Here is a 20,743-nt window from a genome sequence, read left to right on the forward strand (position 1 = left end):
TACTGTCATATAGCAGCACTGGAATGCATGATGCTTTACAGCAAAAGTGGCTAATCTGGTGTCCTCCAGGGAGCTGCTGCCAGACACTGTAGATCAGGAATGCTGGGAGCTGTGACACTCCAGGTATTGCTGGACTCCCATCAGCATCTGGAGAGGCAAAGGTTGTTCCCATTTGATCTACAACATTAGGCTGCATTAACAGAAGCATCATTTCCAAATTGCATGAAATACTAGTTCCCCTCTATTCGGCACTGGTTAGTCCTCATCTTAAGGCTGACTTAACTTTGTACATGTTATCTTAGAGGGAGGGGGGGAAACTGTGAATGTACATATGGGATTAAATTGCTTACATTTTAAACCTTTTATCAAAGATGAAACAGATCCTAGAATTGTTTCTTTTCGTTTGTGTTCATTTGTTTGCAACTCCAGGAATTAGAAATCTGTGTGTATGTGCAAACTTTTTAAATTCAACTAATGAAAATGAGTAGTTGGATAAAGTGCAGATGTGCCAGAAATAATTGGATCAAAAAACTGATTCAGTGTTCGGCATAGCGCTCCTTTTTTATTGGATTGTCATGGGCTTTATGAAGAGTCATGCTTAGTGGTAAGGAACATGCTTTGCCCGGCTTAAAAGGTCTGCGTTAAATTCCTGGCATTTCAAGTGAGTGGGCCCTGGGTAGCAAGATTGGAAATGGGTTTCTAGCAATGACAATTACTGCAATTTCACCCATGGTTACACATGCAGGATGAATGGTTTTTGAATGGGAAAATGGCCAGAAAGACCCAGACCCTCATTTGGTTTCTGTATTGCCCTCTATATCTTTCTATACAGTAGGGCCCCGCTTTACGGTGCTTCGCTTTACGGCGCTTTGCTAATGCGGCAATCTCAATTAGACACAATTAGACTGAAGCCCCACTCATATGGCACTTGTTCCTCTTTTATGGCGGTTTTCGGGCGTCGGGCGCCATTCTGTTCAATGAGTTCTGCTTTTCAGCGGTTTTCACTTTTCGGCAGGGGTCCGGAACGTAACCCCCCATATGAGTGGGGCCCTACTTTATTGGGGTGGGGGACATTGGGAAACTGTTATACATACCTCCTCCCTATACAGTGCCTATGTAGTTCAGCAGTCCAACTTTGAACATGCCAATGGAGAACTTTTTTTTGTTAAATAAAATTACTTATTTGGCCCTTCAGAATTTGGTAGCTACTAATGCTTCTTCACGTCTTCATACAGCACACAGTTAAAACTATGGAATTTGATCCCACAGGAGGCAGTGATGACCACCAACCTTGATGGTTTGAAAAGAGGATTAGACAAATTCATAGAGGATAAGGCTATTCGCCATGTTGGCTGTGCTTTTCCTGCATGGTTAGAATTCCAGTTGCTGGAAAACATTGGAGGGAAGAGTGCTATTGCACTCTGGTCCTGCTTGTGGGCTTTCCACAGACACCTGGTTGGCCACTGTGAGAACAGGATGTTGGACAAGATGGGCCAGTAGCCTCATCCAGCAGGCTCTTATGTTCTAAAAATGTGAATGTTTGGAAAAGCTTTCTGCTACTTACTTTCTTTTTCTGGTTTATTTTGGTGTTTTAATTCTGACAGCTGTTTGGAAATTGTTATTGCGGTTATGATTTGGTTTAATGTTGATATTTTGACGTTATGGTTGGGTGTGGAACTGGGGAGCGCTGTGTATTTTAATATTCTGATATTTGATCTGTTAGTGATCTGTTAGCTGTCCTGTGTTTCTTTTGAAGAACCAGGCAGGAGAAAAGCTTTACAAAAAACATAATACATTTGTTAGATACATTTGCTAGGGCTATGGTTTTCAAACAGTGTTCTGGGGAATGTAGGGGACATCTGAAAGCTTACCTGGAATTCTTTGAGGAGATCAGTAATAGTGGATAAGTTTCTGTAAAAGGTAGCTTGCCAACCTGCTATCCACCTTCCTCTGGTATATGCCACTGCAGAGGAGCATTGAGTCTGTTCTAGGACACACATTGAAGGATGGCAATGATCGGTCAAAGGTTTGGCCAATGCCTTGTATGAGAAATGAGTGTGCACTAGGAATGGAAGGGTCTGTCAGTTCCTGTCCTTTCCTTTTCTCATTTTTCCAGTCTTAAAATTCAGTTCTCCGCATTTCTGCAACAATTTGCTATTTTTTTTAAAAAAAATTATTGTGAAAATCCTTCAGTATTTTAGTGCAAATTTCTCCCAATAAACACTTTTTGTATGCAGTTTTGACTAATATACACATTTTTGCAAGCAGTTTCTCTTCATATAATGCATTTGTGTATGTCATTTTCAGTAATATATCCATTTTATGCACATCCCCCCCAATATATCCACTTTTGTAAACAATGGTTGGAGAACTGCATTGCAAAATTTGGATATGTGCGGATTTTGAAGGATGTGGCTGTCTTTTGGTTCTCAAATTGATTCAGTTTGCATTTAAAGCTGACACTTCCAAACGTTTTGGAAGTGTTAGCTTAAAATGCAACTGAATCAGTTTTCTCTTGCATCGCTAGTGTGCACCCTACAATATGCCCCAGAATCCCTTGCAATGTGCAACAAGGGTTCTTACAACAGACAGATGGATGTGGAAAGTGACAATTGAAACAATTGCTTAAAAACTAAAGAACAGGAAGTGTATTTATTTAGTTAGATGATTTATATACCACCCTTTGCACAAATCACAGGGTGGTTTGCAACACAGCTAGACAGGATAAAAACTAAGCATAAAATAACACAACCACCTAATGCATAATACAGCAACACATACCAGTTTACTAATAGCAGCAGTAGCAGCAATGAACCAATTTATCCAGTAAAGTTTCTCCTCCTCCAAACACCTCCTGGGAAAAGGTATGTCTTATGCAGACACCTAAATCATATAGAGATGAGACCAGACATACCTCAGTAGGGAGGGAGTTCCACATGCAAAGAGCCACTACTGAAAAGGCCCTTCCCTGGATGCCACACTATCCCACATCAGGATGAGCAAGAAGGCCTCATCTACTCATCTTGAAGGCATGGACAGGTTGGCATACAACAAGTCTTTCTTGTAGACATTTGTGTCCCAGGTTGTGTCCCAGGCTTTAAACATCAAAGTTTGTTGCCTTGAATTGAGCCTGGAAAACAATTGGGAACCTGCACAGCTGTTTTAAAAGAGAAGTAATCTGCTCGTAGCCTGCTGCCCCATTAGCATTCTGGCCACTGCATTTTGCACTAGTTGCAATTTCTGAACTGTCTTCAAGGGCCGCCCCACATGAAATGCATTACAGAAGTCCAACTGATTGAAGAAAAGGGCCTCTAAGCCACTTGATGGTTGGTTGATTGTGCTTTAATCAATCTATCAAATGAGGAAAAATAGTTTGGTTGCCACTTTGGGTGCTGCTTCTCTGTGGTGATTAAGCATGTAAGAAGGCATCGTTTTCCGACCTGTCCTGTGTTCGTTACATGCTGTACTGTTTCCGTTCCACTACAGCTCATCTTCCACCGAAAACTCCTCTGTGGCAGAATGGCATAACTCATGTAATTTGCATAATGAATTATGTACATTTTGTTTACATTATTCCATCCTATTCATATCAGCACAAAGGAAAAACAGTGCAAATGGGGGGGGGAACATAATCAATTATGTATAATCTGCGGACTGAAGGCAACAATAACAGTGAATACCTATTGCATTTGCTGGATTGATTTCCGTTTCAGACATGGGATGAATAAGTGAACATTGGCAATTTCCACTCCCGTTTCTGTTGTCTTTGGAATTCTCCAGCATCCCTAGTGGTGATTCCATAGCACTTCCATAATTATCAGACTTCAGAAGCCATGTTGGGGGTTGGGTGGTCATGTGGAGCTTCCCTCCCTTTACTGGGTGATGATCAGATTGGAAGACACCACATGCCTGACTGCTTATCCCAGTCTTGCAGGCAGGTGTTTGTCATGCTAGAATGCGATGTAGAGTTGCACTAAGGCTGCAATCCTGCGCACACTTACTTGGCAATAAGCCCCACTGAAATCAGTGAGATTTTATTCTGAGAAAACGTATATAGCATGGGTCACCAATGTGGTGCCTGTGGGCACACATATGCCTGCAGAGACCTTCCCTTGTGCTCACCGTCTCCCCCCCCCCCCGAAATTAGGCTTGAAAGAAACCTTTTATTGTAGCCACTGAAGTTTTTTTCAAGGCTAATTGCTGGCGGTGATGGTGGTGGGTGGAGAGTAAATATTCTTGATTGCAATGTGTGCACACATGCATGCATGGTTGTGTTGTGTGTGTGTGTGGATGGTGCCCACAACAGTTTCTCCAATTTGCAAATGTGAACATTGTCCTAAAAAAGTTGGCAGCCCTTAAATAGGATCATACTGTTAAAATACCTGTAACAGATAATTCCCCCCCCTTTCTCTAATTGGTATTCAGGGTTACCTTTCTTTCTACTTCCCCATTATTAGTTTACTCTGTATTGAATCTAAAATTTAAACAGAAACATCCTTGAAGGTATAACTGTGTCCTACTGGTACTCTGCACAAATGTATTAAGTGAACCCTAACATATGGTCGCCATAAGTCAGAATCGACTTGAAGGCAGTATATTTACATTTAACATATGTACTAACCTCCCACCCCCAACCCCAGCCAATGGGTTTGTACATCTGAACCTCTGTGTTCCTGAGAAATCCTTCGACGTTAGTGTAGAAGAAGGAAAAGCACAAGTCTACCTTAATTTCATCGTTTTAATAGGAAAGATTTTATTAAAATTAGAAGCGAGAAACCTGTGAACTGGTAAAAATGAAAAAAAAAGGCCTCATCTATCTTCTTATTGCCTTCTAAGATAATTGTTCAACACTAAAGAAAAACTAAGCCTGCACCAAATTGCTTGCTGTTCTATATAGCCTTTTACAATCTTCTTTTTAAAAATAACCTAAACGGCAGAGCAGTTGGACTGCGAGGCAAACTCTCCTTTTGAATTCCCTCAGCAAAAATTATATAGGAAAATGATGAAATAGATTTTCATTAGAAATGGCTAACTTTCCTTTTTTATAAAAAAAGACAGTCTTTTTATATTTATAAAAAGGTGAATTGCACAAGGTGAACTGTTCTTTTTATGTTATTGTTCGATGGGCACTTTAAATTAAAAAAATCTCTGATGTATTTTAAATGTATATTAAATATGCAGTATGTGTGTATGTGTAAATTGAATAAAAACCATGTGTTTAACCACAGGTTAAATTCTCACTACAATGCTTTTTACAAAGATTTTTGTTTTTAAAAAATTGCAAACTGATGTGGAAATATGGATAACTGAACCTGAGAAAAATGAGAAGCTAAAGCTAACCAATTTGCCCATCTCTACTGAGGGCCTAACCACACATTACATTAAATGCATAGTGTGCAGTGCTGTGTATCATGTGTATCATGCTAATGTGTATCATGTCACATATTTAATATAATGTGTAGCTAGGCCATCAATTTCAGTAGAAGGGGATGGAATTTTAGGAGCCTGTTGCCCCAAGATGCTTGCAACCCATATTATGACATGGGAGGGCATGGCAGAGGTAAGGTTGTCAAAAGGTGAACTTCGGGTCAAGTATGGGTAACCTGCTGCCCTCCAGATTCTTTTGGATTTCAACTCTCCGGATCCCAACCCTCCACAGCCAATGGTCAGGGATTATTATTATTGTTGTTGTTGTTTCTTTCTACCCCGCCTTTTGGTCAAAAGGCCCTCAAGGCTGCTTACAAAAAAACACAAATATAAAAAAACATCAATATAAAAATACATCAATAAAAACAATACCATTTACAATAGGCAATACATAAATAAATAAATGTGGGTGAGAAGAAGGATGGGCGCAGGAGAAGTCCAAAGGAATAGATCTTGTGGGGAGAGACCTGGAGGAGAGATCCTTTCTCCATGACGACTGAGATGATGGATTAGCGACGCCATGCTATTCAGAGTGGAGTTTAATCCAGCCACCACCGACTGCCCCAACCCAGATCATCAAATGGCACCAGTCTCCCCATTCCGGGCTTGCTCCTTGATGGCTGTGGCAGCAGCTGCTGTGGCCTCCCCTCTGGCCCCTGCACCTCCTCCTGGCGGTGGCTTGGGTGGGCCCGGCATGGGCCTTGAGGGATGATGGAAGTAGTGGTCCAACAACATATGGAGGGCCACAGGTTCCCCACTCCTGCTGAAGATGGTGGGTGACCTGACCCCAATACAATTCGCAATGTGCTCACTGACTGAAAAATCCAACCTTTTCTACTAAGATGAATGTTCTCTTAGGTCATCCATTTTTTCCCCATGCAGCCCCTGGAATCAACATCATGCAGTCATGTGGCAGCAATATCCAAGGATATGTTTCTGGCCCCATTTTGAAAACATATGGCGGAGTGCTGGGAATTGTAGCTCTGTGAGTTGTCTCCTCACAACTGTCAGCGCCCATAACAAACTGCAGTTCCCAGGATTCTCTAGGGGAAGCCATGGCTGTTTAAAGTGGTATAAGAGTGCTTTAAGGGCTCATCCAGATGACTGCAAAATGTGTGACACGCCCGCTATGTGTGTTCATTATTTTTTGGTCATCCAAATGACGTCTCGCACTGTTACACATTTTCGTGGGTTAAATCCGCTCCTTGCAATACCGGCAAAAATGCGATTTGCTGTTTAAAATCGGGAATCATCCGCTGTGCCTTCAGGAGTTAGAATGCAATACCGCGGACTTTACAGCTGATGGGCGGTTCTTGGGTGTTTCCCCTTGCCCCTTCCCATTCCAGCCAATCACATATCTGCACTTTTGCACATGTGCGAGAATAAGCCCGGGAAAATTGAACCAATCATCGCAATGGTGGGGTGTTGGGGGGGTGTCTGTAACTACTGCACAGATGCATTTAATTTTTTGCCAGCCTGCAAAATAGGCGGCCGCTCTGGGTGAGATCTGCAATGCACAGCAAGAGAGAAAGGGGGTGGTAGTCGGTTTCAGCCTGCCTCCGAAAGCTTTGTCAATTTCATTCTACTTGCTGGGGTTTTTGCTTCAAATCAGAAAAGCATACATTTGTTTAAGTGTAATATCTCAAATACGCTTCTGGTCAGTTTCAAGCCTGCTCCGGAAAGTTTTGTCAATTTCATTCTCTGTGGGAAGGAAAGTGAGAAGGAGAGGGGGGTTGACACCTTTCTTGCTTTTTTGGAGAAATAAGTGCAATTGCCAGCGTGTGTATCTCCTTAAATATCAATAAAGGCAGAAAAGCATACATTCATTTAAGCATAATATCGCAAATACAAACAAGGCAGGCGTGAAACCGACCAGCAGCCTTTCCTTCCAAGGCGAGAACTCCTTTACAGCCATATTGTACTTCATTGCAAAGGGGGAGAGGAGCATACATAATTTTTTTGCTGACCAATTGGTTGATAGGGGGAGGTTTTAGAGGCGGAGCTTGGAAAAAGCGAAAAGAATGTAGGGGTCTTACCGCTGCATGTGCGGGTGCAAAAAAGCGTTTTTTTAATTGGGAAAGAGCGAACTAAAAGGCAAAGTGAGGACTATCAGATGACAAACCAAATATGGAAACCGTGGATTATCCCACTTTGTTTGGATAAGCCATAAATGTATAATGTGGATGTGTCCATAGTAATTAGTAATTCAACTTCTGGAAATGTCACTGCTCAATGGAAAGCAGCACTAAACATAATAATTTATATGCTCCTTATTGTTGTATCGCATCATTGTGTCAGGCATGATGATACATTTTCACATTGATATTTACATATCGAATATGCCTAACCATTTGCAAGATAGCTGTTAACTAGAATTATACCTCCCTGTTTGGTGGGGGCAGGGGAGGATTCTGGAGAAGAAGTCGCTGCTGTTTTCTTGGGCAGAAATAGTTGAGGCAGGCTGCACTTTTTGAACACAGAACCCTCCATTATTCATTGTAAAGAAATGTGGGACAGCCTCTGTGCTCTACTCAGCTTAAGAATAAGGCTGCCTTATACTGAGTCAGACCTTCAGTCCATCTAGTTTAGTACTGTCTGCGCCAGGGGCAACAAACACAGTATGCTCCAGATGATGTTGGAGTCCCACTCCCATCAGCCCCAGCCAGCATGTCTTCCAAGAACATGTGGAGGGTGCCATGTTGGCTACCTCTGGTCTAACAGTGACTGACAGTGGCTTGCCAAGGTTTGAAGCGGGTTTCTCTAAACTTCGAGATGCCAGGGATTGAACTGGGGACCTTTTGCATGCAAAGCAGCTGCTTTGCCACTGAGCTGAGCGATGGTCCTTCCCATGAGGGCAAAGCAAAAAAGAAACGCTGCTAGATCAGTCACCATAGAAATAGTGAAAAGAAGCTCCTTACTGATGAAGTTAATCTAGAGTTGGGGAATGTAGGTGGGGGAAACTATGCTGTCTGTCTCTCTCTCTCAAGGAACATAAGAGTCAAAATGCCTCTAATAAAGGCAGCCTATCCAACAACAAGGCAGGGAGGCCTAATGTTCTGTGTTCCCATAATTCTCAATTGCACATTCTTTTGACAAAACTCCCACGGTAGGACCCCTTGGTCATGGGTGTCTGTGGGAATTTTTCCAGGGGGTGGGTTGGGGAGGGGGCAAAGTGAAACGCTGAAAGGGGGAAGCAAGCTAGCTTCTCACAAAAATAAATAAATGAGAAGAATGTTTTGCTTCATAACTCAGGTTCTACTAATGCTAGAAATTTAGGAAATGGGGGATTATGGTTCATGGGGGGAGAACGGACTGCTGCCCACCATGGATACTCAAGCCTATGGGGCTATGTTGTGTGTGAGTTTAACCACTTGTATCCTGGGGTTAGTACAGTGATTCCTCATTCCATGGACATCCTCCAGTGCCCCCACTAACAGAGAAGTATGAGACCCTGATTCCACTCACACGGTTGTTTAATTCACACACTCCAGAAGTATGGGATTCCTGTTCATTGGGGTAGCAGCACATTGTGGGTGTATGAGCCATGGTATAGTAATTAAGGCAACCCTATCAGCATATTCTACGGTCATATTACCCTGAACATGCTCGATCTTGGAAGCTAAGCAGGATCAGGCCTGGTTAGTACTTGGGAGACCACCAGGGAATACCGGGTGCTGTAGGCTCAGAGGAAGGCAATGGTAAACCACCTCTGAATAACAACCCTATGACTATATACACAAGATTCGTAGGGTTGCCATAAGTTGTAATTGACTTGAAGGCATATAATGACATCAGCATATTAAAATGTGTGTTGATTTAGATTGATGTTTCCCTCATTCACACAATCACGATTTCAAAGGTTATTTCAGAACTGTTACCTTGAGGCAAGAGAGCCAGTGTGGTGTAGTGGTTAAAGTGCTGGACTACAACCTGGGAGACCAGGGTTTGAATCCCCACACAGCCATGAAGCTCACTGGGTGACCTTGGGCCAGTCACTGCCTCTCAGCCTCAGAGGAAGGCAATGGTAAACCACCTCTGAATACCGCTTACCATGAAAACCCTATTCATAGGGTTGCCATAAGTCAGAATTGACTTGAAGGCAGTCCACTTCCACATCTTGAGGCAGCTATAAACAGGGAGAGAAAAAAACTAGCCATGCCTCTTTGCTGATGCCTTCAGAACATTCCAGAGGTCACTGGGTCTCTCTATGGAACTCTGTGGTCCACCCTGTATTTACTATATCTCTTAAGGTTGTATAAAATTATAATTGATTTGTGGTTCCTATTAAACCTTCCTCTGGTAATAAGTTTAGAATTGATTGCAAGCCCCTTTGAGACATATAAAGAAATGCAACATTAAAAGCACATTTAATCTGGCCTTTGAATCCATATGCTTAGTTTCAGAAATGGGAATTTCAAAGCTGTGGTTTCTGCGAAGGCTGCACAAACTCAGCAGATGACATCATCAATAACTTGGTAATCAGTATTTTATCTGTCATCTCATGGAACCAACTATAAACTACTTATTGTACAATTTTATTTACATGGCTGTAGCAACTATTCATGTCACTTGTACAGTAACTTGCAAAACATCTAGTTATTATTCTGCCTATATTAGCTCTTTCATACTAATGATTTATTTTTCATTTTCTCCAGGATACAGACCTGCAGCTAACTGGAATTGATTTATAAGTGGGGAATCTGTGGTAAATGGATGCTGTCTTCATACTGCAAGTGTGGAAAAAGGAATTGCCAGCTGAATGTAGCCTGATAAATAGGGCTGAGTGAAGTTGCTGCCTGGGCAAGAATGAAATCAGTGAGAGATGTCTGTCGTGTGAAGAGTCTTTTGAGAGTTTACTGACGGGCCTGTCTTTTGGAGTCCCAAAAGGAAAGCTTCATTTCCCTGGTCACTTGAAAAGAGCGCTGGTTTATACTCTCCCTCCCGATCAAGTGGATACAAATAAGATTGTTTTAACCACAGCTGTGCAACTGATGTGGGACTATGGCTTTTCCAACATCCATGTGGCTGAACTGCATGTGGAGAGCGATGCTAGTCCGCCTGCTGCACATGGGCTTGGATGCCACCTTCACGCTTTGCATACTTGGGTTCTTGCTTCATGCTGCCTCCGTGTCATCGCAAAAGTTGGATGATACTGACCCGGTGGTGACCACCAACTTTGGAAAAGTCCGAGGGATGAAGAAGGAATTGAACAATGAAATTTTGGGACCTGTCATTCAATTTCTTGGTGTGCCGTATGCCGCTCCTCCAGTTGGGGAGCGTCGATTTCAACCTCCCGAACCACCGTCTCCCTGGCCAGATCTCAAAAATGCTACACAGTTTGCACCAGTGTGTCCCCAGAACATTATAGAGGGCAGGTTACCTGAAGTCATGCTTCCTGTCTGGTTTACTAATAACTTGGATATAGTTTCTACCTACGTACAAGATCAGAACGAAGACTGCCTCTATTTGAATATATATGTCCCAACTGAAGATGGTGAGTTATTTACAGGAGAAGCAGGGAGATCTTTTTGTTTTGACTTTCCTATTTGAAGTTCCTTACTATTAAACCATGTGTACTGGTAGCCAGCACGGCTTTCTCGTCTGCATGCTAGCTTTTTTCCCCTTTACTTCCCTCCCACCCCCCTTTTTTTACATGTATGCATGTGGCTTTTCTACATATGCACCAGTTCTTAGCCTCTGCTACCATTCCTTCTCTTATCTTGTCTTTACTTATTTTCTTTGTCCTTCAGCACGTGTATTTCTTAGGTCAAAGTTGGTACCTAATTCTCATTCCCACCCATTGACTTCTGGGGAAAGATGCATCAACATCTTGATCCATTGCATGGGTAGGCCAAAGGAGTTGGGACTCTTGAGCAGCCAACCGAGTAAATAAATGAATAAATACATCAATAAGCAGGCCATCTTGAATTTAGCTAGTGGTATTGCATGCTCCTACTGTCTGTCACGGAGCTCCATGTTATTTTCTAGTCTTCTATTCATTTTTCAGTCAAAAGAATATCCAAGGAATGTGCCAGGAAACCCGGCAAGAAAATTTGTAGAAAAGGAGGTATGTATAATGTGGACACACCAAAAAACCAAAATCTGGGTTGGAAAAAGAAAAAAAGAAACATGGAAACCGTTCCGAGAAATACCGAGTTAGTTCACCTTAAAAGGAGAATGCAGCTGCTGTTGTTACAGAGATGTTGTTCGTGCAGAGAGAAGAAATAGCTTGTAGCCAATGAGCCTGAAAATCAGTTAAACAGGGGTCAGTTTAAAAACAAGAGCATGAAAGGATAACTATTCCCCCCTCTCCCTCCAGAAGCACAAAGACCGGATCATTCTCCCTTTTTGTCTTGTTCTGGCAGATATGAGAGTTTGTTTGCACATTAGTCAGATAGTTAGATGAGTGGATCTCACATGTGGTGTGCATTTTCCCATTTGTGGACCCAGTGATGTTGCATAGTGTCCAGTGAATCAAAGCACATAAAGCCTTGGACCTCTGTGGATCCCCAGAAGCAATTATTTATTTATTTATTGCAGTTGCCATGTAAGAGCTCATATGTTCAATCAATTATTGCTCCCATTACATTTTTCTTTTCTTGTTAGCTGGTAGAAAGGTTGAATATTATTTGGTTTCTGCTAGCAGACAAAATAGCTATATTATTGCTCGCGGCTATATATATCTGATACATGAGTGTACCAAAGATGAACATATACCTAGTTGTCAGTTGCAGGGGTGCAACAGAGAGAATCTCCATATTTCAAAATTCAAGGGAATATTTTAGATTTCTAAGAGTTTAATTCAGAAGGTACAATTGCAGCTCCTCATATCTTCAACTACCTTTGTGTATTCTGGTTTGGGATGCAAAATTTCAGATACAGAATTCATCAATAAAATGAATATTGGTGTTTATCAGGGGGATCAAAGAGTCCAGCCAGTGAAATCTAAGTGTGAATTTCAAGCCTAAAATGCAGGTTAATTAATTGTCCATGGTTTGCAGCAGAGGGGCAATTAGTAATTTCACCCTTATGCTACAAACTGTTGTGTTTAGGTAGGTGCTCCTGATGGGAATGAGTAAATTGGGTGTTAATCCCACTTATGGTGTAACCAATTACTGTGAAAAAAATTGCTTGTGATCTAAAAGGGTCGTTGGGAGAAATGTTAAATTCCATTATTTGCACTGTGGCAATTTTTCTAGATGTCTAAGTTATATTTACATTTTAAAAACAAGACTGGGTTAATTTTTATAGTTCTGTTTATTAATCCAGGATTCTTTGAAAAGGATTGTAGCATACTTTTAGCACTGTAGTCTGCAAGTGGCTATTTTAGTTACCTTTTCTTTCATGTAACTTGGATCTTCCTTGCTAGGATAGTAGGATTTGCAAGAAAATGTTTTTTACAATGTTTGGAGATTGCTAAACTAGCAACATTCATTTTCATGTGCCAGTTATTTAAATTTTGTTTAAAACACACACATACCAGTAGATTGTATCCCTTGTTAGCCCTACTCTGCTTAGACCCATTGAAATTGATAGAGTTGACTAATTTAGGTACATTAATTTCAGTGGGTCTACTCTGAGTACAGTTTAGTTGGTTGCAATCCAGTGAAATTATCTTTTGTTCACAAGGTAGTGTAATTTTAAACCTACCACCAAATCATCCCCTTCTATGGTGATTTACATGTGTGAGAGAGGCTGTCCAAAAGTAGGACTGCTGAAGGCCAAGCCACATATTCAGAAAAAGCATGTCATAGGGTTGCCAGGCTCAGGGCCTGAGAACGATTCTGTATCTTTAAGAGAAGAGACAATTCAGCCAAGTGCAGGTTTTCTTGCAACACCATAATGGGAAAATCCACAAGGTGAAATTCTCCCTTCCCCCTGCACGACTTTTAAAGATACAGAATACCTCTTGGAGGCTTCCCTCGGAAAAAATAATAATAATAAAAATACAACATATAATTCAACTAAAGGAATCATAAACACAACACGAGGCCTACATGAAAAGCAGCATACAACCGTCATGGATCACACACAGAATTGCTAAGTCAACAGCCCTAGAAGCTCAACCGTTTTTGCTGCCTTCCTCTGTTTCTGCACCTGCATTCTGAAGTGGTGCTGTCCAAAGAGGGCTGTACCTTCTGCTTTTTCTGAATATCTGCATAGGATGTAAGTGCTTACAATAAACATTTCAGTCTTACTAATGGCTGAATTAATGGGTGTGTGTGGGGGTGTACACATCACAGGCACATGAACAGATACTGTAAGAAATGCCACAAAATGGCACTTTGGACGAAAACTGTTTCTGTGATGGATTTCTTTAATAACAGTGCTTGCACTGATTTCAGTGATGGTTCCATGCCCTGCAGGACTACTGCAGGCATTGGCTGTACGTTCTATGGGGCTAGCTTCCAGGACTCCATTCCCAGCTCTTTTAAAGAGAAACGCCCGTCCATAGGTACATGCACCTGTAGCATCCAGTGGCATCAGCTGGTGTTGGAATCACACAAACACTTGGTTCAGAAGACACTCACCCATGCATTGGAGGGTGTACAAAGGGATTCATGGGTCACACAGGCCATTCTTGCTTTTCCTCACCATGCCTGATGACCACCCTGCCCACTGTCTGAGTGGTTGGTGCACATGAGAAGGGGAGGGGTCCTGATTGGTCCAAGAGAATGCTCCTCTTATATGGAAAATTAGTATGAATGTATGCTGGTACTTTCTCATGGATGCTCAATGTATGGATAGTCAACAACACTGGGGGTCAAGGCTAACCCGTGTGGTCCCACGGCCTTTTCATGCATTCCTTGAATATGTGGGAGAGGATCATATTTATTTATTTAGGATATTTCTAACCCATCTTTGACAACTGGTCACAAGGCAGGAATGCGGCAATAAAATAACAACAATTCAATAAATAATTGTATATGCACAATAATTTAAATCTCATAAAACAAGATACACAAGATCATGTAGCAGCAGGCAACAAACTGCTTCATGCTGAGTGGCTCATTTCAGTTCTCACAATGTCCCAAGTGCCTGGATGAAAGAAGTGCATCTTTACTGTCCTCAAACAGCAAAACATAGCCTTGTCAGTGCTAGACACACCTCCAAGGAGCCACTGCCTCTGTTCCCTGAACTCCACTTACCAATGGGACCAGAGCTCAAGGGAGGGCCATAGCTCAGTGGCAGAGCAACTGCTTTGCATGCAGAAAGTCCAAGGGTCAATCCCCATCATCTCCAGGTAGAACAGGGAGAGACCCTGCCGGAAACCCTGAAGATCCTTTGCCAATCAGTGTAGACAATACTGGGTCAGATGGACCAATGGTCTGACTCAGTACAAGGCAGGCTTTTTATATTCACAAGTAGGGACTCCTATTAAACTCCCTTCTGTTGCTCCTTTAGCCACTAGAGATGGCTAAAGACTTCTTGGTGCCCAAGGTGAACAGTTCAATAGTTGTTAAAAATAAGTAATTAAATGATGGTGCCCCCCATAAACTGCTGCCAAAGTTGCATTCCTTCATCCTGCCTAAACATAGGAGCCACATGGGGAGTTGTTCATGTACAGTCTCTGGCCCCATGGTGAGCCACACATTGCCCTGGTCCCACAACCATGCAATAATCCATGGAAGCAGGGCCATGGTAATGGTAATGCTTTTGTTTACAAGATGGCCAAATGCTATAGGCCACTGTTCTTCAAACTTGGATCCCCAGATGTTCTTGGACTACAATTCCCATCATTCCCAGCCAGTTTAGCCACTGGTCAAGGGATCATGGGAGTTGTAGTCCAACAACATTTGGGGACCCAAAGGTGAAGAACTGCTGTAGAAAATGGGGTCTTAATGCCGTTGGAGTTATTCTTTACTTATTTGAAGGATTCCCTCCCCTGCTCTTCCACAAAAAAGGAAAAAAGTTGCCCCAATCCTTACGATTTTAAAGACATGATAGAAAAGGAAAAAGATTAGCAGGGAGGAGGAAAAAAGCAAACTCGGGCAGTAGTTCTTAGTTATGGTGTTCTTGGAACGAAGAGTCATTACTAGCTGGAATATAAAGAGTTAAAGGAGAAGAGGAGCTGTTGCTGGTCTTTCAGCAGAACCAATGAAGAGGTCCTGCAGTCCCATCTGTCCCTCTGCTGCAGCCTGATTGAATGATTGCTGTTAAATGAGAATTGAGGGAGGAGCTTGATGCAGCTGGTCTCAGCAGAGCCCATGAAAAGGCCCTTCAGTCCCATCATTCCTTCTGCTTTGGATGAGATGTGACGGTGCACCACCAATCAGGCTCAGTTCACACAGGAGGTCTCAACAGAGCCTCCACATCATAAGGAGCCTCAAACTGACTGTAGCAGCTGTTGGTTCTGATCAGAGCAACAGTTCTATCCTGCCCTGCTGTTGCTTGCTCCTCTTTTTACCCTCCAGCAACACAGGATTCTTGACGCAGCACTAGAGAGGAATGAGGTGGTAGCTAAGATGGGGCTCTCCACTTTCCTGTAGCTGAGGGGTAGCCAACTTGTGCCCTCCAGCTGCTCTTAAACTCCAGCTCCCATCATCCTTGACCATTGGCCATGCTAATTGGAGCTGCTGGGAGTTGTAGTCCAACTGCTTCTGGAGGGTACCATATTGGCTACACCTTTCAGAACCAATAGCTGCTACAGTGAGAGAGAGGCTTCTGACCACCTTGAGGCTTTTTATAGGCATCCCAATCATAGTTTAAGATGCAGAATTGAAGGCCAGTCTTAACTGAATTTTAGTGGACACTGCAAGAATGATGATGAATAATATTTCTCAATGCTTAATTTTGTTGTGGCCCTTTTTTTACATTTGATATTATGAAGAAGTCATTTGTTTCCTTCCAGGGTTGCAGATGACCAAGCTAATGTGAACCATGGGAAATTAAGGTGTTCTTCTGAACATCATTATCTTGCATTCTCATCTTTCTTTTTGTATAAGAGTAACTGCAGTAATTTACATGCCTTGACTAGCATGCCATGCAGCACTGGCTGTTGTTATGCTGTTCATCAAGCATGTGTAATTAGCCGAGTGACTTTCGCCTTCTATTACCAGGCATTGATTTTATATAATAAATAAAGATGCAGGGTCCCATTGTTTTAAATGTACAAAAACCTAACCTGGCTTTTAAAAACAAAATGCCCCAAAGCAAAAGGGCAATTGGAAGGGTGGAAATGATGCATGTGTGGTTGAGTAGCAGTTGAACCTGGGGAAAAAAGGGATAAAGAGGATCTTCTCCTAAATGCTCTCCTATTTTTTCTGATTGCTAATTGACTTTCTTTTTTTGCTCAAAATTGGGCTTTTGGGGGGAAACTGTTGCATTAAAGCACCCACCCTTTCCCTCTCATCCTTTTTGCTGCCAGTTCATAGTCCTGGTTGCTGTTCTTTCTGCAGAGCTGATGAAGAGGCCCTGCAGTCACATCACTCCCTCTGCTTTTGGGTAGATATAGTGAAAAACATGTAGTTGATGGTAGCAGCAGTTGGTTCTAGCAGTTCTAGTAGTCTTTGTCCCTCTTGCTGTTGGTGGCGTCCTGCCCTATATAGGGTTCTTATGGAATATAGAGTTGGAAGTGACTGTCTACAAATATGCAGGTGATCCACTTCCCTGCTCACAACCATTTCCCCATTTACTCTAATGAAGAGGACCTGCATAGCTCTGTGTGTACTAGGGATCTGCATTTCAGTGCTGGTTTGACTTTTGCTCTGTCGAACTTCCTTCCTGTACTGCTTCGTAATGGATCAGTGTTTGCTATTTGTGATAAGTACCGATTTGGGTTTCCCCCCCTGCAAAAATGATATTAATATTGATATATTAAAAATCTTTTTCATAGATTTAAAAATGTTTTTGAGGGAAATATCAGTATTAATATTGATACTTTGAGGGAAATATAAATATTAATGTCAATATTTTGAGGAAAAGAGTGACATTAATATTGATATTTTTGAGGCAAATTTAAAAAAAATCTGTTTCAGCTGCGAAAAACTGCTAGACAAAAAAAGCAAATAAATAGGAAATCCAGTGTCAAATCTGAATTTTGTGAAGTTCAAGCACATCCTTACTGTCTACATTTACAACATCACCCTCTCCATTGAAGCAACTAGAAAGGGTTGCCATTTTTTACCTGACAATTTAAGGGACAGGCCATAACTAAGTGGTTAGAGCACATTTTACTTGCAAAAGATTCTGGGTCCAATCTCTAGCATTTCAAGTTTTGAAAAAAAGGAGCAAGTAGGATATGATCTGGCTGAGAACTTGGAGAGACTCTGCCAGCCAGAGTTGACAATATTGGCCTAGATGGACAAAGAGTCTGACTTGGAATGAGGCATCTTTCTATATTCTTAGTTTATGGACACTGTAGCCATTCCCAGTATCAGTGAGGCAAAACGAGTGGAACTTCAAGAGACTTGTCGTAGCCATCTATAATTATGGGTAATGTTCATTTTAAATATTTAAATAGGGAGCTGGAAAACAGATCATTAGAACTTGATGATCATTATAACACCTTTTCAGTTTCTGTTTTCAGGCTAGGCATGACAAATATCACAATGCAATATATTTCTACAAAACAACTTGCCCTCACATGTGTGTTAAAAACATTCCTACTGTTGCTCTAGCTTGCTTCTGAAAGCTGTTTTCCTTCTCTCAGACATAAAGATTTAAAGATGAAGATAAGAATGATTGAAAATTGCCTCCACAATGCTTTCATTGTGAATCATTTTTAATAACAACCACAAAAAGATGGACAAATTGTCCATAATAACTTCTATTTCTCAGGTTCTTTGCACAAGTTGGAGCTTCATGTGTTGCATATGAGTCTCTGAAAGATGGGGCAATCCACAAATCCTATCTAAAAGAGCAATCTCTAAATGGTCCATGTTCTCTGCAAAGTTTGACAGTGTAGGGGGAAATGCAGCAACCAGGCATTCTTAAATACATTTAATTGTACCAAGAGAAAAGGAATAAAGAGAGAAGAGAATTAGTTTTAAGAAACAGCAACATGTCTTGTGATGGCACCTTAAAGATGAACAAATTTATTATGACAGAAGCTTTTGTGGACTACAGCCCACTTCATCAAATGCCTGATATAGGTGGATGCGGGCATGGGAAATTGTAAACAGTGAGGTCAGAAGGAAAGAAAGTGCTCAGAAGTACAGACAGTGACAATTATTGATAGTGGCCTTTCACCAAACAACAGTTCTTGGTGTACAGGTTGAGCATAAGCTGGAGTTGTCAGCGGTGTAATGAAGTGGGGAGTTCAGCTAAATGACTCTTAGAGTCACCTCCAAACCTGTGATTTTTATAGTTGGAAGATTGGATTCTGCAGGAAAGAGGCTGCTAATGAGGTCAAACTGGCATATTCACAGGCCAGGGAGAGGGGGTAATGCTCAAGGTGCCAAACCAAAGCAAAATGCAGGAATGGAAAAGAAATGAAGATGATTTATTGTAGCCTAACACACTTCAGGCTAACACACAACCCTTTATCAACGTTGATCTGCAAAAAATAAGTGAATACAACATCAGAATAAAATTCAAAGTAAAATTCATATAAATATTGTGAGCTCACAAACAAATGCCTAGAACAGAATGAACCAGGTTCAAAGTAACTCACAAAACAACACACTTCATTGTGCTGGCAGATATATTAGAAAAAGACAGGAAGGGGACAACCAAAGAATAACATTATCAAAAGAAAAACTGATTTACCTTAAGAAGGCTTAAGACTAATTCTTTGTAAAAATGACAAGTGAAATTCAAAGGAGCATCTGACTCTGGAGAACAATGCAACAAGAGACAGATTTATTCATATAGGTGTAGCAAATCATGACAGGTGATTTCATTTTCTGGGTTCTTAAAGACACATGGTGCTTATTCCAGCTACAGGAATTGGAAGTATACTCATGAGGAAACTAACAAGATACTGAAAAGAAGCCAACTAACAGAACAAAAGCAGAAGAATTGTATGCTCTTATTTTGTCTTTGTTAGTAGTAGCTGCTTCAAAGAATTACATACAGAAGCTTACTACAACAAAGGCACTACTCCTAGCTCTTCATTCAGGCTGGTGGCGGATAAACACCTCAACTGGAGTATCCAAAACAGATCCCTTATAAGATCTTATCATTTACACTATGCACTTTTTCTACAGCCCCAGTGTACTGGAAACATATGCATGGGCCTGAAAATGGGCCACTACAGGAGAGCCCACGATGTTGTTATTACTGCCCTTCCCCTGTCCACATCCGTTGCGGTTGCCAGGTTCATGGTGTGAGACTGATGCTGTATCTTTAGGAGGAGAGAAAGTCAGCCACGTGCAGGTGTTCTTGCAACACTGTAATGGGAAAAACCACAAGGTGGAATTCTCCCTTCCCCCTGCACAACTTTTAAAGATCCAGAAGACCTCTTGGTTGCCAGGCCTAGCCTCCATGAGGTCTTCTGTATCTTTAAAAGTTGTGCAGGGGGAAGTGAGAATTTCACCTTGTGGTTTTTCCCATTACAGTGTTGCAAGAAAACCTGCACTTGGCTGAATTTTCTCTTCTCTTAAAGATACAGAATCATTCTCAGGCCCTGAGCCTGGCAACCCTAGAGTAAGCCCCATTAAATATCAAAAGACTGACTTCTGAGTACACATGTATACATTGTACTATAAGTTAACTATTCAGTGATTTTTTAATGAGTGCCAGGTGTGTATTCATGGGGGGGGGGACACTCCAGGAGTACGTCCCGGTACTTTTTTGGTAGGTGGCCCCCTCTGGGGTTCCCTCTGTCTCTATAGCCAGAGCCAGTCAGCTTGATTGATTTTTCCTCATTGTTGCTGACAAAAGAGATTGGGTGGGGAGAGGGGTGCTGGAGCTTAAATAAGCCCAGCTGACCCCTTCTCTTCATGCACTGTGACAAGAACTGCCTGTGCCAGCTGGAAGTAAAGAAGGGGAGGTAGAGGTGGCTGTGCACACATGCAGTGCAGGCTCGCAAGTTGGTGGTGCCCAGACCAGCCATTACTTAATTTTTTAAATTAAGAAATAATTTTTCTTGTGGCTCTTCGAGACCCCCCTGGGATGACTTTCCGAACCCCCAGGTTGGGAACCACTCTATTAGATGATTAGAAATGTAAATGCTGGGGTTTAGCCAGAGCTCAATAACAAGATCTGAGGTCATAAACAAGAATTGTATATGGACTTGGGGCCCCTCCATAATGTGTGTGTGTGATATGGATGTATTCTGCAATATGGCATTGGCGCTTTGGCCGTATCCACACCTTCCAAGCATTATTATACCACTTTGATAATCATGGCTTCCCCCAAATTATCCTCGGAT

At 41.8% G+C, this 20,743-nt stretch overlaps 1 protein-coding gene across 1 annotated transcript in view; it reads left to right on the forward strand.

Annotated features, from left to right (window-relative positions):
- The first annotated feature begins 10,426 nt into the window (after positions 1-10,426).
- Positions 10,427-20,743, forward strand: part of LOC133389713 (neuroligin-1-like) — a 252,547-nt gene continuing 242,230 nt past the window's right edge. The window contains exon 1 of the mRNA XM_061637740.1: positions 10,427-10,921. Within this exon, the coding sequence (XP_061493724.1) occupies positions 10,429-10,921 (493 nt within the window). The 5' untranslated portion in view covers positions 10,427-10,428. The remainder of the gene's footprint in view (positions 10,922-20,743) is intronic.

This window comes from Rhineura floridana, chromosome 7, assembly GCF_030035675.1.
Source record: "Rhineura floridana isolate rRhiFlo1 chromosome 7, rRhiFlo1.hap2, whole genome shotgun sequence".
Lineage (NCBI taxonomy): Eukaryota > Metazoa > Chordata > Lepidosauria > Squamata > Rhineuridae > Rhineura > Rhineura floridana.